Genomic DNA, 15,562 nt, shown 5'->3' with positions numbered 1-15,562 from the left:
ATGACAAATTTCACTAGTAGAAAGGTTATCCCGACTGAATACAGTTTTGAGCCACTCGCCAGTGCAGCTGCTGTTGACAAATATGACTGGAAAAATCACAGTGGAGGATTTAAAGTTTACTTTCAACATCAGTCAACTCATGACCCAGCTGCGCTGACATTTTTCATTAATAAAATAGGTGTGCTCGTAAGTACTTTCCAGTGGGAGGTTTAGAAATGTTTAATTCTTTGTTCCCGGTCCCTATCGACCGCCGCCGTGCACTCGCACTGCGCAGTTACATCTTTGTGTGAATTTGTAATCTCTTTTCTGGTTGCCGGATCATAATAAATTTACAGATCACTTTAACAGACTTTGCTCGGTCGTAATCCACACCTCTGTGTGGCGTGACCCACATTGTGCCTCCCGTCAAATTGTGGCTCAAGAGTAGGGTTGTCATGGCAATAGCGGGATGTCCAAAGTGCTCACCCTGGAAGTCCTTAAGTGTAATGTTGTCACCTGTCAGGCAGATGGGGGCATCCCAAAGGGAGACCATGCACCGCCCTGTATGCCAGCCCCCAGCCACCTGACCAACCTGAGCGGGACGAAACCCTGCGTCTGTGATCATCTGTCATAAAACATGTCACCAGGACCCATTCTGTTTTATATCATATTTCTCATTAAACACCTGAGGTGGGAAGCATGGATCTCCATTAAAAAACCCAAAGACGTGAATACTAACATACATCACTTCCTCGGATGACTGCTTTTGCTCTCCTTTCACCTGAGGCCCTTATTGTGGTGTTTTGCCCCTGGGGGTATCATTTTAACATTATGAGAACATATCGGTATACTGGTCTCATTACAAAAGGCCCCAGTGATCTTAGTATTCATTAACTTCTCATCATATCAAACGCGTTTGCGTGCAAAAACATGAATGATGATACGCAGCATCAGCCCGGATGACTGCCTTTGCTCTCTTTTCGTGCAAGAATCTCATTGTCGTGTTTTTCCAGTGAGAATATCACGTTAGAACAACGTACTGGTTTCATTATTGCAAAAACCCCTGCAATCTTAATATTCATTAATTTTGCATCATAGTAAATGTTTTGGCATGCAGTTTTGTCTCGAATTAAAAAAATAAGGAAGCATTTTGCCTTTGTTCTTTAAAATGATTTGGCAGAGTCAGCGTATTGTATATCCGTGACCAAGCCATAGTGCGTTACTCTCTAGCTACGGCACCCTTTGTTTCAGTTCCTCTAATGCAGGGTGTCCAACGTGGGGCCCGAGGGCTGCATGCAGCCTGCTGTTTCACATTTATAAAATTATTAATAGATACTAAATCAACTCTAATTATAAATTCTACTAAAAAGCATGATAATAGTTACAGCTAGACACAGACTACACCAAAATAAAACACAACAAAGTATTTCACGATTCAATTTAGATGTTTACGATTCAGTATGTCACTTACTGTAATTTTTGCATGTGTTGCCCTCAAACCAGTTCACAATAACAATCGGGGGTCCCTCGGTGAAAAAACTTTGGACACCTCTGCTCTAATGTATAGCATGATGAGCTTGTCCAAAGGAATTGTACCATTATGTTTAAGAGCTCACTTAACAGGTAAGATCACTTATTTTTCACACATATATGCAACATATGAGGATAATTCCTACATATCTGGCAAGAAAATGTTTTTAATGCTACCGTCCATGTGGTTGACCCAGGTGTCTACAAAATTTAACATTTCACCAGTATCATAATTTAATGCATTTTGGGACTTCGTAGATAGAGCTACTCTATATGATCACCTGCAACTTTTTGCCTTGTGCAGTATTTATTTGTATTTATGTATTTGCATTTTATCTCTATTCTGATGCTGTGACCCAGTTCTGCTCTGTTTTTTGTTAATTAAAGCACATGATAAAAAAGCAGCTGCCATGGAATCTTGTACATAACCAGGGAAACATTATATACGGTATAAGAGTGCAACTCACCATCTGAGAGCAGGAGTGGGGTATCCATGTACAGTGCAGAAGAGCTTCACAGGGTTGTTCTCCCACACAGTGTGTGACCTCAGTCTCACCAGGAACTCGGGACCCCTGATCATCGATTCCTCACGGATGTACTTCTCCGTGGAAGACATCTTCTTGTCGACCTGTTGGGAGTCCAAGGTAGAATGGGGAAAAGGAAGCATTATGATCCAACAAATCAAAGGGACCATTAACAGTCAGTAAGATATAGATGAAAAAATTGTTCAAATAAGGCAAAGTGATTGCAATTAGCAAACCATTCACATGAGTCTGGGACCACTGGCAAAGGGGCATAAATACAATTCCTACCACTTGATGAACTCTTTTATTCACTTGATGCTGGTAGTAATCAGTGGCCTCATGTTCAGAAACCCCCCGTCCATAACTAGAAAAAAACACAAGAATAAAGGAAGAAATATTACTTGAGCCTTAATGAAAAAAACTACGGCATATTACTGTCCTCTTACTGATAGCTGAGTGCTATCGAGATGCCGGTGCTACCATATATTGATTTAAAGACTGCTATGTCTGTACCTGTTTATACCTGTACAGGTAATATGCCAAGACCTGTTGTCTTCAGACTCTTTAATGATAGTTGCAGCTGACAGTGTAGTGTTTAGAGCTGCTGCCCGTAGACACAAAGGTCGCAGGTTTGAGTCCCATGTCTTGCTGTCGTACCCGTGAGCAAGGTGCTTACGCTGAATTGGTCCTGTAAAAATTACCCAGCTGTATAAATAGGTAAATAATTTTAGGTAGCTTAACACCGTAAATCTCTCAGGAGAGAAGCATGAAGTTTTTTTTATGTACCTTAACAATTATACAGAAATGTTTTAAATATGTATGTCATTAATTTTTATCATTCATTCTGGCTTTCTAGCCTTTGCATGAATTGCTTTATACTGTTAAATACAATGACTATTTAAACAAAATTGTCTGTTTTTTTAACCAGGAAATAACAGTGGAGTAGTAGAGTTTAGCTTGTGCATCCAACATGTATGACATTCAGAAGGTTTCGAATTTCCTTAATGTAAATTGTGAAAAAAATGATCTTTTAAAATAAAATGTGACTGACTTTATTTGTGGAACTAATACTTTTTCCACAGTGGAAAAGTAAACCAAACATAAGAACCTCTGTTATCATAAAATAGTGTGTGGACACTTCCCAGCTGTACAACTTATATGAAATGAGGCCTTGCACTTGTTGTTCAGTGCGTGTGTTTTTAATTCCTTTTTTCAATCAACAGTGTAGTGATGAATGTTGTTAACAATGGGCGAACGGACCAAATCCTTCACTGACGTATCTGCCCTCGATTAATCACCTTAAACATGGCAGTCCAGAAGACTCATTTGTTTAGACCATGCCATCTCAGACAGTGCAAATGTTGCCTGGACAAGTAATACAAGATGAAATATGATGCCTCAACACATCTGAAAATTTGGCGTGATTAATTGTATATTCTTTTGATTTTCACTGCATCCCATTTATCGATCGCTGTCTTGTAGTTTGCCTTTACAACTTATAACATTCCCCAAAAAGGCTGTGTCAAGTCATTGTGTTGATTATTTCTGAAAACTAATCAGAACATGGGATTGTAAATGCACTACCTTTTAATTTTTTACATTTTGTAAGGAAACAGGGGCAAGTAAGTAACCAGAAAAATTTTAAATCATTATTTGATTGATGTCCAGGTTTGAGTATCTATCCGACTTTTCTTATTCCTCGATCTTAGTGAGTTTCAATGAAACCGTCTACCTCCTCGACACATACAGCTCTTAACGTGTGAGCTGTTGCAGTTTTCATCGAACAGGCTGAAACCTAAGGAAAAGGTTCCTTGGAGAGAAGATGTAATAAAGCCCTTTTTTCACTCACTTCACGCGAACGTTCCTGCTGGGCAATCAAGCCAATTGCTTACCTTGCTGAAGAGGCTGAGTATTCCTGGACCACATATTTAGATTGAGCACTCCGATAATCACGGCCAAAGTGCTTGTGTTTCCGCTGATAAAATGGCAAGACTTTCGTTGCCATGGTTAACAGATGTCAAAACCTGTCAGTCAAACAAAGCATCAGATTAGTCACATGACACATGAAAACTACTCCTGTTCAGCTACTTCAGAAGAAATCTTCTGCTGTTCAGAAGTTAACCTTCAACCAGTTGCTTCTAGTGAGCATTTTTAGTGAGCATTTTTGAGTGCATCAGAATTCATGCACATATGTGTCACTGCTCTGTAATATATTTTTATTATTTGCTTTGAATATTACTGTCATGAACATTTGAGAAATAATGCTGAAGTTTTTATTGAAAATGTGGGGCACAGTCGGTCGAGAATGCTTTGACTCCAATAATATGAAATTATTAGAAACTTGTGAGATGTGACTATAACTTTTCGTATATGTGCATTAATTTTGCGACGTTTTGACCTTCGTACATTCAACAGCATCTGTTTTAACATAATCAATGCTGCAGGATAATTTATAGCTTTGATGTCAGTATCCACTTGTGAAATTTTCTGCATCAAAACTGTTTTTCAAGCTTCCATTCACTAGGTGCCAGTCATATGGATTTTTTTTTATTCACTGATTGATATTGAACAATCCTGCAGTTGGCAAAATTTGAATTTCAATTAGTTGCACTAAGTAAATAATTGTTTTATAATATATAATTCCACTTTACCAACTTTTAAGCTTTTTTCCATTTTTTATTTATTCCCTTGAGGTTCTCCTGCTCATCCTTAATGTTGGACGTAGCACCCTCTAAAGGGGGCATTCCAGACAAAATCTAGTGTCTCTGAAGCAAAGAGGCTGAAGACACCACAAATGTCAAGAACCTTCACGTCTCAGTACAGCTCACCAAATCCTAAAGAGTAAATAAGTTTCTCATACATATTAGCATGAAAAATATTTACGCAACTAGTGTTGACGGCATAAACATTCTTGCATATTCATTGAACAAATATCCATTAATAAAGTTAAATATGCAATAGTTATACATCTGGAAGGCACAGTTAAGATTTAGTTTAGTTTGTAAAAATATATTTATTTTTTCCCCAAATTTGCACATTTGTCTCAATAAACCATTGAAGTCTTATAAAATGTCATAAAATCCCTACTTCTAACGCTCCACATATAATTTGGGAAGAATGGTCAATCATTTTTCAATTTCCTTCCTGAAAGGCAATAAGGCATATTGATAAGCAGAAATAATTCCGATATAATACAACTGGCTATAGCTACCAAGATAATTAATTTCATCTTCTGTCCACATAAGTCTTATTTCCGATGAACTTGATATTCCAACAGGTTATTCACAGAGCATATACATCACGAATATGATCCCGCTTTTTAACAGTAATGCTGGAGAGGGTGTTATTAATGTCGAGATGAAAGAATAGCTTATAAGAAGCCTGACTTACCCCAAGAGATTAAACGAGAGGAGCACGGAGAAAGATCAGCCTGGACCCGCTGGGGAGCTTCTTGCTGATGAAAACAAAAATATTACCCATACGGAATGCTGCCTCACTAGCAACCCATTTATGGAGAGGCACCAGACTATATATAGCATTTACATCAACTTTCTGCATCATTTCTTGCTTGCAGCAAAAACAATTTGCAGGGACCAGAAGGCACTGAATATTCAAAATAAGAAAACCATACAAATAAAATGCAGAAATAAATAGATGCATTTCTTGCTCTTGCACCTATTGCTGCTGTCAGATGCCAGTCTTTCAGATGGTGTTTGAGGAAGTAACTGTAAAAGGCAAATTAAAAAGTAAAAAGCAAACAGGTCTCAGAAGAACTTACATGGTTGTGAGGAATAATATGAGTATTCCTTTGTGAAAGATACTGATCGTGTTCATCTATGAAATGATATGGAAAAATTAAATTGATTCATCTTTAAAATCGGCAGTTGTACTATTTGCGCACCACTTCTTATATTAATGATTTTAAAGTAGTGTCAATGTACAATAAATTTCCTTCGCTTGCTGTAATGCTGTCCATCTTCTGAAAGTTTTTTTTTAGATTTCTTAAAACATGCGACCCCCCACCAATCAGAATTCTTGTAGGATACTATTTTTAACATGATATGAAGTTTTGAGAAACTGTCTGGAAGGTGATCTCCTTGTAGAATACAGTAGCTCTGGAAGGCAGTGTAGGAGGCCCCCTGCTTCAGATGTGACATGTTCAATTCACATACTGGGGACCCCACACTGCACTCAATAAAGCAATGTCACTACACATGTACATAACACAAAGATAAGATTTCACATATGGGTCTACTACTGGAAATATTCTGAGCCAGGAAATGTACAGAAGATAATCACACACAATGTCTACAACCACTTGTCCCAGGGCGAGCTGAAGCCTATCCCAGCAACCCAGGGTACAAGGCTGAGGGGACACATCCCAAACGGGACGCCAGTCCACCGCAAGGCACCCCAAGAAGGACTCGAACCCAGACCCACCACAGGGCAGGCCCCGGTCAAACCACACCACCCCGTCCACAAAAGAGAATAGCAAATTTTAATTATTCTGACATCAGTAAACTATTCCACCTGATGCCTTTGGTCTGTACCCTAATCTACACATCCCAGTTGATTTAGAAAAGCATTTAATAAGTGTACACTGAAATAAAAGCATTTCATTAATATTATTACTATCTACAGGGAGTGGAAAAACATGCGTTATTGATGGTGATGGTTCAATATGTGGGGGCGTGGCAGTGCGGCAGGTTTGGCCAGTGCCTACTGTGCGTCGGGTCTGGGGTTTGAGCCCTGCTTGAGGTGCCCTGCAACGGACTGGCATCCCATCCTGGGTGTGTCTGCTCCCCCCTCGACCTCGCGCCTTGTGTTGACGGGTAGGCTGCGGCTTGCCGCCCCCCCTCCCCCGCTTGGGACAAGAGGTTGTTGACAAGAGGTTGGTTCAATATGTTTCATTCTACTACTATCAGGATTTCCTAAGTAAAACCGATGCCTTTGTTTTTCAGTGAAGGCTGTTGGGGGTAAAGATTTTCCATTTTCTAATTTTCCATCGCCCCTCATCCAGCAGTGAATTATCAGCACTTGCTTAGGATACCGATAAGGGAAGGTTATAGCAGAATGCCTGGTGTCAAACAGTCATGTGGCAGTGGGCAGTGTGGCGGTTGTCACGTTGCAGCGTGAAGGTTACAGGTTTGAACCTCACACTCCTGCTACAGTCCCCTAAAGCAAGGTACTTAACCTCAGTTGATCCACACGTTTCCAAGTAAATTGGTAAATCATTGCACGTAGCTAAGTGTACAAGTATTGTAAGTCATCTTCGAAAAAAGGTGTAAATAAAAACACACACACACACACACACACACACACATTTTCTGAACCGCTTTTCCCATATGGGGTCACGGGGAGCCGGAGCCTACCCGGCAACACAGGGCGCAAGGCCGGAGGGGGAGGAGACACACCCAGGACGGGGCGCCAGTCCGTCGCAAGGCACCCCAAGCAGGAGTTGAACCCTAGACCCACCGGAGAGCAGGACCCGGTCCAACCCACTGCACCACCGCACCCCCCGTAAATAAAAACAATTATTTTTAAAATGCATTTCAATACCCAGCCTTGAGCTCTATTCAGAGAGTCATGAAAAAGGCCAGCAGGAAACTTGCAAACATGCAGACGTAACCCTTTTTTTTTGGTGCTGTGAGTTTGGACATGGAATCGAACCAAGCTCAGCCTGTATGAGTCAAGCAAAGTCAGAGTCATTTATTTGTCATTTCCACAGTTACACTGGGTACACTGGGCGTTTAAATGCTTGTGACGAGGCTCAGATTCAGACATCGAGTGCATGTTCTTTCCATGTGCTTGTTTGCCCTGTGCTGGAGTGGCATTCTGTCTAGGGTGTACCCTGCCTCATACCCTACACTTTTAAAGTGACTTTAACAGCATGGATGGACTGGATGATGAAGGTGTTGACATGCTTCCCTCAGTTTTATTTGGCAGGATTCATTGACAACAAATCACTTAGCTTGAAACAACTGTGAGCAACTTTCAAGAAGCTATATAAGAACAAATTAAGTTCTGATGACCGAGGACATTTGCTGCCCCGGCAAAGTGTGATAGACAAAATCGATGGACGGAAAGGTACGGCACGGGTAATGAGCGACTACGCATGCGCCACTCGCCGTGCGTCATGACGACTACGCGTGCGCTGCTCGGAGCACGTGACCCCGGTTGCGCACGGCAGCCGAGAAATCGGCCGCGCTGGGCGGAACTGGAACCAAAACAAAGACCCTCGAGCGCAGTCGTCGCGTGAAATCGCTCGTGTAACAGAACTGGCAGGAAAGCAACTGCGGACGCGGTGCGTTTGCCATTAAAACGGACGTGTGTGGAGCGGAGCGGGACGGGGCTTTCAGTCTGTAGAACAAAACAGCCGCGGATAAGTCCGATTTTGTGGCATAAGAGAAGAAACCGCAAGTTAATTGGCGACATCGATTTCGTGTCACGCGTGCCTGGACCAAGCCTTGGTTACCGTCACGCGTGGGTGTCGCAACGTAAGAGTTAGTGGGGAAAATAACCGAAGCGAAGGCGGACAGACGCACCGAAACGCCTCAGCAGGTGAAAACTTCAGCTATTATTTATAAAAAAAAAAACTTGGCGAGTGAATTTCTACTACGAGTTTATGACGGATTATGTCGTAAATAATTGATGTTGTTGGTTGTGTGAACGGTAAAAGTCCTCAAAGCAGTTGCTTATAGTTAGTTAATTACGGATTATTTTTGAATATGTAAACTAAAGGGACGATGAGGAGGTCTACTTGTTTATTGCTAAGTTGCATATATATCAGTTTTTTTGGTCACCCACTGTGAAGTATATTTGCAGTAATTCGGTGTAAAATACCCCGAATGCAGTTAGTGGTACTGGAGCCTGGAAATGTCCTGGTTACAAATGCATGTCTTTACTGCTGCAACACCACCTGCTGTGTTTGGCTGTTTAGTCTTCATCAACTATGACCAGCACCGCAATGCATTGTTGTTGTTTTTGGTTCATGTGGCTGAAAATCTTCACCAGAGCAACAGTGTTAGGTTTGTGCGCTGTTATTTACAGTGATTTGCCCTTTTTATGAAAGTGGATCATTTTTATTGTATCAACTCAGGGTAAGCACCTTAATCAGGATCAGGGATCCTGATCAGGGATACTGCAGCTGGAGGTGGGATTTAAACCCAGGTCTCTCGAGTGCAAGGCATTTTGCTCTGACTGCTACGTCACCTGCTGGGCCATTAATGCAAGTTGAGGTGAGTGATGCTGAATGTTCCAGTAAGTGTTGGTGACAGTGAGTGTACAGCATGCGTCTCTGATTCTTTCTTTTTTTTTTTTTTTTTTTTCCTGACACACAGGACTTCTTTTGCTGGTCACCATGAGGCTTTGCTTTGTCGTCGTCGCCTTGCTCTGCCTGAGCAGCGGCCTCCTGACTTCACCTTACAAACTCCTGTCGTAAGTAGCATGTGAACACGGAAGCGTGGTGATACCGCAGTTTGTTGTTGTTGTGCAAGTTTCTTACTGAGCATCTTCCTCTTTCATGCATCGCTGCTATGTGTTCACTATTCCTCCTCCTGTGGAAGGTGTGGAAATTTCTGTGTGTGTGTGTGTGTGTGTCTTTCAGTATGGTTTTTTTCCTGTCATCAGTGTGGGTATAATGTCTGGGCTGTGTTTTTTTTTTTTTTTATTCTTTTTTTAGGCACCAATGGAGCAAGCTAATTCTGACTTATCACTGGCCTGAGACTTTCTGCATTGTGAGTGATGCAACTGATAGACGTGGTTGTGTGTCGGTATTAGTCAACTGCAACCACAATGTAGAAATCTAACTACACTAAAAATGTAAAATGCCTCTTATATTTGGGGTCAGAAAAACTGAGGTAAATCTGAATATGAATTTTTTTATTTTTTAAAAATTCGATTTCAGTAACCACCTGTACCTGAGCAGGGTCGCAGTGATCCGGAGAACATTGTAGTTGTACTATAACATTATAGTGCTATATCGAGTACAGGTAATTGTGTTAATTGAAATGCTAATTGACTAAATTGAATTTAACCTGTGAATTGAAAAATAGGGTCAGACTGTTTGGCTTTGAATCCAGCACAGTCTGTGGGGGGTTTTCATGTTCTCTCTGTGTTCTAGTGGGTTTTAAATGGGTGCTCCACTTTGTTCCTGCAGTCCAAAGACATGTGTTTCAGGTGAATTGGTGACTTTAAATTGCCTGGTGTGTGTGTGAGTGTGAGAGAGAGATTGAGCTGCAGTGACTGGAGTGATCTACTATCCAGGGTGTACCTTGCCTTGTCCCAAGTTTATAGAATATGTTCTGGAGCATGATAGTCCTCTACTGAACAAGCAGTTATTGATGATGGATAAATTAACATTAGAATACACTGCTCAGATGTGTCATATTTATGTGGTGTAGATGTGACTGGCAATTAACATTTTATTTAATTTCTTTTTTAGAAGGAAGGTTGTACCACAAAGTTCAACTACTGGACCTTGCATGGACTTTGGTAAAATTATTCATAAGGTTATTTAACACAATCCAAATGTTAGGGTTTAGAACATGGACTGTACTTGTATTAGGCGATCTGCATGCATTAAACGGCTTGCCAAGTAGCGGTTAATATTACGCAAAGGTTACATAATTATGTTTTTGTTCAAGTTAAAGAGTGCAGAGACAATGGTTTTGTTATGTGGTAATGAGAGGTATTTTGGCAGGTGATCATTAATATTTCTGCTGGGTTAAGTTAATTAGATCTTACCTTTTTATATGGTAATAAACTCTTATGTTCTACTTCAGTCACTCAGTTTTAGTGCCATTATTAAAATAGTTTTTTTCCCTCCCCACCTCTCTTTACAGGCCAGATAAAGGAGACATGTGCAATTCATCTTGGCATTTCAATGCAAGTCAGATAAAGGTACCTGTTTGTGTAGAAAGGCCTAAACAAAACAGACTTATCATAAGTGGGGGGAAAAGTGATTGGCATGCTACAACAAAGTGCTCCACGTCTTTATTTTGGAGCAGCTTTCTTAGAACGTATTTAACTGTCTAAAATAAGATGTAAACATTAGGGCTATCAGACAAATGTGGTTAAAGACATGTATGTATAATTTCAAGGTTGCCATCCATAATCAGGTTTTGTAACCTCTTCCACACTCATTTCTCCCATGATCTCTCAAGTTCATGTAATGTGTAAATGTTTATGCTCAATAACTTTGAGGCCATAACCGTTTAATAACGGATAAACTTTCACGCAACTATTCGCGTGCTATAAATGTTTAATAAAAAAATTGGGAATGTGATTGGGAATTGCCTATTTGGATAAACCTTTATGCAGCTACTCGTGTGATGTACTTTGGTTCATATGGTAGAAAGTAACTAACTGCTTCAGAATCACACATCTGCGCCTAAGTTTCTCTTTCTGCTGATATAATGCACACGTTGTATTTTCTGTGAGTTGTACATTGCTTTGGAGAAGTGTTAGCTAAATGAATAAATGTGCATTAACCTTATCTTAACATTTATTAAATCAATAAACTATCTTGAGCTCTGCACAGTTGAAATAAGACAGGGGGTAAAAGTAACGGTACTTTAATTTTTTTTAGATTAATTTCTCTGACACCTTTGTGAACTTAGTGTAAGATTTTTACACTAAGCTACTTAGAATGACTACCCATACATATGTATATATGGCTGGGTGGTCCCCCCCCCCGGTGCAATTCAGAGTAAGTACCTTGATCAAAGGTACAGTGGTCAGAATAGGGATTTGAACCTATGGCTTTTTTTTTTAATTGAAACGCAGTAGTTCTACCAGTTTCTAGTAAGTATCTGTAAACTGCTGTTATGTACCATACATATAGTCACATTTGCTGTGCTTTTTTTTTTTTTTCCTCTTTTTCAGGATTTAATACCTGAGATGGAGAAATATTGGCCTAACCTTCTCAGTAAAGGTCCCTCCATGTCAACTGTGTTGTGGTGCGTATCTTTGAATGGAAGTGAAGGAATAGTAGAAGAATATGGTAACTTTCTTTATCAGTGCCACTAAGTAACTAATGGTTGGGAATTCATTTCATCTGCGTGGTTGCCAAAGAAAAATACCATAGTAATGGAATACTGTTTCTCGAGTTGCAGTGGTTAGGCAGACATTAGCTGAGTGCTGAAATCTTGGATTAGAGCGAAAGCAAGTACAAAATGACATCAAGTCTCCACATTTTAACAACATTCCCACATCTTGGGGTGTGTGTGACCTGCACGTTGGCTCCATAAAACATCCTTCAGCTTAAGATTCTGTATAGGCTGTCTGATAGTTCTTAGATTTGAACTTTTTTTTTCTCCATATTGACAGTACATGACTTTTTAACCAGGTGATATGATTTAATTTTCACATAATGCTCATGCTTGCGTGCCATTACCGTCAGGAAACACGAGTGGCTGAAACATGGGACGTGCGCCGCCACGTTGGAAGCCCTCAACAGTGAACACAAGTACTTCAGCAAAGCCCTGGAGTTATACCAGAAACTGAACCTTGATGGGTAGGTTATCTGAACGACATCCACACTTCCAACCCTGTGTACCAATAGAAGCTAATCAGTTTGGTACTTGGTAGCTGACACATTTCTATCAGATGCCTGAAGTTTAATGCAGTCAACAGCCTTGTAATTTGTTTTCCAAATGAAATATGCCATGTAATAAATTATGCAAAAAAGCCTGAATGGTACAAGATATCTATTTCAGTTATTTGTGTAGTTTAGAGAAAGCAGTCTAACAGCTTTTCCAAATGTTTATTTTTAGAACTCTGAGAAAAGCCAACATTGTTCCAGCACAAACACACTACAGTGTAAGTTATTTGCATTTATTTAACATAAAAACCTCATATTCAGTCTTCGTGTACGTTCCTTCACGTGGCTGTTAGAAGTCAGTTCACCCTGTAGTTGCATAAATTTCAAGGGTTTGCAGAATTGTCCTTTTAAATTTGTGACTTATTAAATTTGAAATGTTTAATATTGCAGTGATGTTGTACCTTATGTTTTTGCGTAGGTTTATTCCTTTTGTGGTGACTGATGCATTTCTATCTCCCCACTATTTTAGCTGGAACAGATCGAGATGGCAATTGTTAACTATTATTCAGTGAAACCAAAGATTCAATGTATTCATGAGCAAGTAAGTCCACACTTTTCATTTGATTTGTAAAGCAAATGGATGTACATTAGTCAAAATTATGGTTGTTGTATACATTCACTTTGTCAAAATCATTTTATAAATATTATCAAAGGTGATTTGGAAGCTGTCTAGTAATTAGTTTGACTGTACTAAAGACCGTCTGAAAGCAAGTTCAGACTTGTTTTAATCTTTGCTGGGCCAAAACAGTAAAGCCCACTGTTTCACATTGAGAAACTGAACAGTGTAAAAAGTATCTTTTGAAACATACCTCATCATTTCTCTTGTCTCTACTGCTTGAGCATGAGGTTCAGAATCCTTGTATTGAGATAGTTCTGGGATTTTTTTTTTTAATATATAAATGCATGTGAATACTTAACTAGAAAGGTTTAATGAGACAGTCAAGTGTGCATCATGCAGAAGAAATGAGTAAAGTGTGATGCTATGTAGAGGGAGGCTGCTGGTGCGGAGTACTTTGCAGTCGCTGTATATAAGATACCCTGTACTGCAGCATGATCGGGGTTCAGTGTTTTTATACCTCAACAAAACTGTGAATTGCATCATGTTGTCATCATTTTCAGTGTTGGAGCCACATAAAATGAAAGGGATGTGTGCAGAGTTTTGTATTTTGCTTGACATGCTACTATACCACAGGGAGAAGAGGCCCAGATACTTGGACAGATTGAGATCTGCTTCAGCAAAGACTTCCAGCTCATAAACTGTGAGAAGAATGAAGATGACTACTGGTCTAGCCTTAATGATATCCTAACCCTTGACACCAACACAACAGGGTACTACATGTGTGATGAGAACACTCCGGTTCTCTACCCTCCTTTAGAAACTGTGTAATAGTATGTATCCCTTTATTTTATTTTATTTTTTTTTTGGAATGAATGTTAGAAATAATACTGCAGAATGTATATGGACAATCAGAACTGGTGTCAAAATTGCTGCTTTCATATAATTGGCAGAACAATATTATTCTTTCTGTATCTGTCAACACAATCATGGAGAGAATGGTATATCAAAATCCTCATTGTTACAGGTTTAATTTTCAGCTGAAACTTTGATCTCAGTGATATTAGAGGAACTAGTTTTAATCAGGATATGTCTGAATTACTTTACAATTCTTTTTCCTTGGTGCTACTAACATCTCTAGCTCCTCCAAAACAGAGGGATACTTAATTTTAATCAATAGGGAACTTTTGTTTTCTGGCTCCATCAGCTTCACATTTATTTTGTCACCACTTTCTTTAGAAACCTCAAAAGTTCCACTGAACTTACAAAGCTGTTTTGTGTTTACTTTTTAGACAGTAGGCCGTAATTATGGCCAAGTTTCACGTCGCTGGAGTCTTACTGGGATTTTTTTTTTTTTTTAAATGCTGGGACCAGAAAAAATGTTTTCACAAGTGCTAATATATGAAAATGCTTGAAACATTATTTATGGGTGTGCACAATTTTTGAATAATTCAAATTTTGTATGTATTTATGCAAATAACCTGATAGCTGGTATAAAAATTCAGGTTGTGGTGACTATGCAAATTAAATTTTTTGTTCATTTATGAGCTCTTTTTTTTGAAAATGTAAATAAAAAGTAGATTTAAAGTATGGGTTCCTTTTTTCTAGCATTTTCCTTTCGTGTTTTTGATAACTTGTATAGAAAATTGTAAAATCTTTGGAACATGATTTATTATAGAACCTTTTGTATGAAGAAGTGCTATACTAATTTTGCTGGCATGTTCAAACATTAGAAGGTACTTGGGTACTTCTGGAAAACCTTTTGGGAGCATCAGTTATTATAAGAAATGGATTTTCTGTACTTTTGCCGCTGTTTGTACTGAAAGATGCGCACATGAAGAGCATTGCCAGTAGATGGCAGCACATCGAAACTGGATGTCACTCAAAGGTAAGCTTTCTATTCTGCTGTTTTTGTCTTCACTGGAACTTCCTGTTTATACATTCTGCTTTCTGGCAGTGCTTGGCATGACTAGATTTTGCTGTGCCTGGTCATATGACACTCCTCTTACAGTGTACTCTGTGCCACTTTTGCCATTGTGTCTGTTCATTTTGCACTGTAATGTCTCACTATTATTGGCATGTGTTTTGGAAGCCCATTATCTGATGTTTCCTTTCGCATAGTACATAAATAGTAAAGTCTTTATAAAAACTGCCACAAAAATTTTGAGCTTAGAATTAGTGCTAGTTTTGATTTTAATAGTCACATTCCCATTTATTCATTCGATATGCATTTATCCACTTTTTTTTTTACGAAGTGATATAGAACTGGGTGAACAAAATAAGTTTTTAACATCAAACAGCTTGAGATAAAATTCATGATTATTAAAGAAGCACTTGTTTCTTTGAAACCACCATTATTTAAGTAGCAAC

General features: G+C 39.3%; 2 protein-coding genes across 3 annotated transcripts in view; one reads left to right on the top strand and one right to left on the bottom strand.

Moving 5' to 3' along the window:
* The window catches only part of myom2b (myomesin 2b), a 36,241-nt gene extending 30,754 nt beyond the window's left edge, over positions 1-5,487 (bottom strand). For both annotated transcript variants that reach the window (XM_029251204.1, XM_018749310.2), the window contains exons 1-4: positions 5,424-5,487; positions 3,926-4,057; positions 2,322-2,397; positions 1,977-2,137 (exon numbers count right to left, since the gene is read on the bottom strand). In XM_029251204.1, the coding sequence (XP_029107037.1) occupies positions 1,977-2,137; positions 2,322-2,397; positions 3,926-4,038 (350 nt within the window). In that variant the 5' untranslated portion in view covers positions 4,039-4,057; positions 5,424-5,487. The remainder of the gene's footprint in view (positions 1-1,976; positions 2,138-2,321; positions 2,398-3,925; positions 4,058-5,423) is intronic.
* A 2,730-nt stretch (positions 5,488-8,217) lies between these two features.
* On the top strand, positions 8,218-14,412 carry rnaset2 (ribonuclease T2). Its single transcript, XM_018749264.2, has 11 exons — positions 8,218-8,594; positions 9,133-9,271; positions 9,374-9,470; positions 9,715-9,769; positions 10,477-10,526; positions 10,877-10,934; positions 11,919-11,992; positions 12,436-12,549; positions 12,809-12,854; positions 13,106-13,177; positions 13,829-14,412. Exons 3-11 carry the CDS (start codon positions 9,394-9,396, stop codon positions 14,021-14,023), a joined length of 741 nt encoding a protein of 246 aa, XP_018604780.1. The 5' UTR covers positions 8,218-8,594; positions 9,133-9,271; positions 9,374-9,393; the 3' UTR covers positions 14,024-14,412.
* Positions 14,413-15,562: the final 1,150 nt, after the last annotated feature.

The sequence above is a fragment of the Scleropages formosus genome, chromosome 4 (genome assembly GCF_900964775.1).
Source record: "Scleropages formosus chromosome 4, fSclFor1.1, whole genome shotgun sequence".
NCBI classification, from domain to species: domain Eukaryota; kingdom Metazoa; phylum Chordata; class Actinopteri; order Osteoglossiformes; family Osteoglossidae; genus Scleropages; species Scleropages formosus.
This window is presented reverse-complemented; position numbering and strand designations above follow the sequence as displayed.

Bases quoted from the DNA above. Each gene is read 5' to 3' on its own strand.
- rnaset2 (XM_018749264.2), top strand. From the start codon at position 9,394: ATGAGGCTTTGCTTTGTCGTCGTCGCCTTGCTCTGCCTGAGCAGCGGC. The intron at 11,993-12,435 runs GTGCGTATCTTT...CATTACCGTCAG, and splicing joins TCCATGTCAACTGTGTTGTG to GAAACACGAGTGGCTGAAAC. The intron at 13,178-13,828 runs GTAAGTCCACAC...ACTATACCACAG, and splicing joins TTCAATGTATTCATGAGCAA to GGAGAAGAGGCCCAGATACT.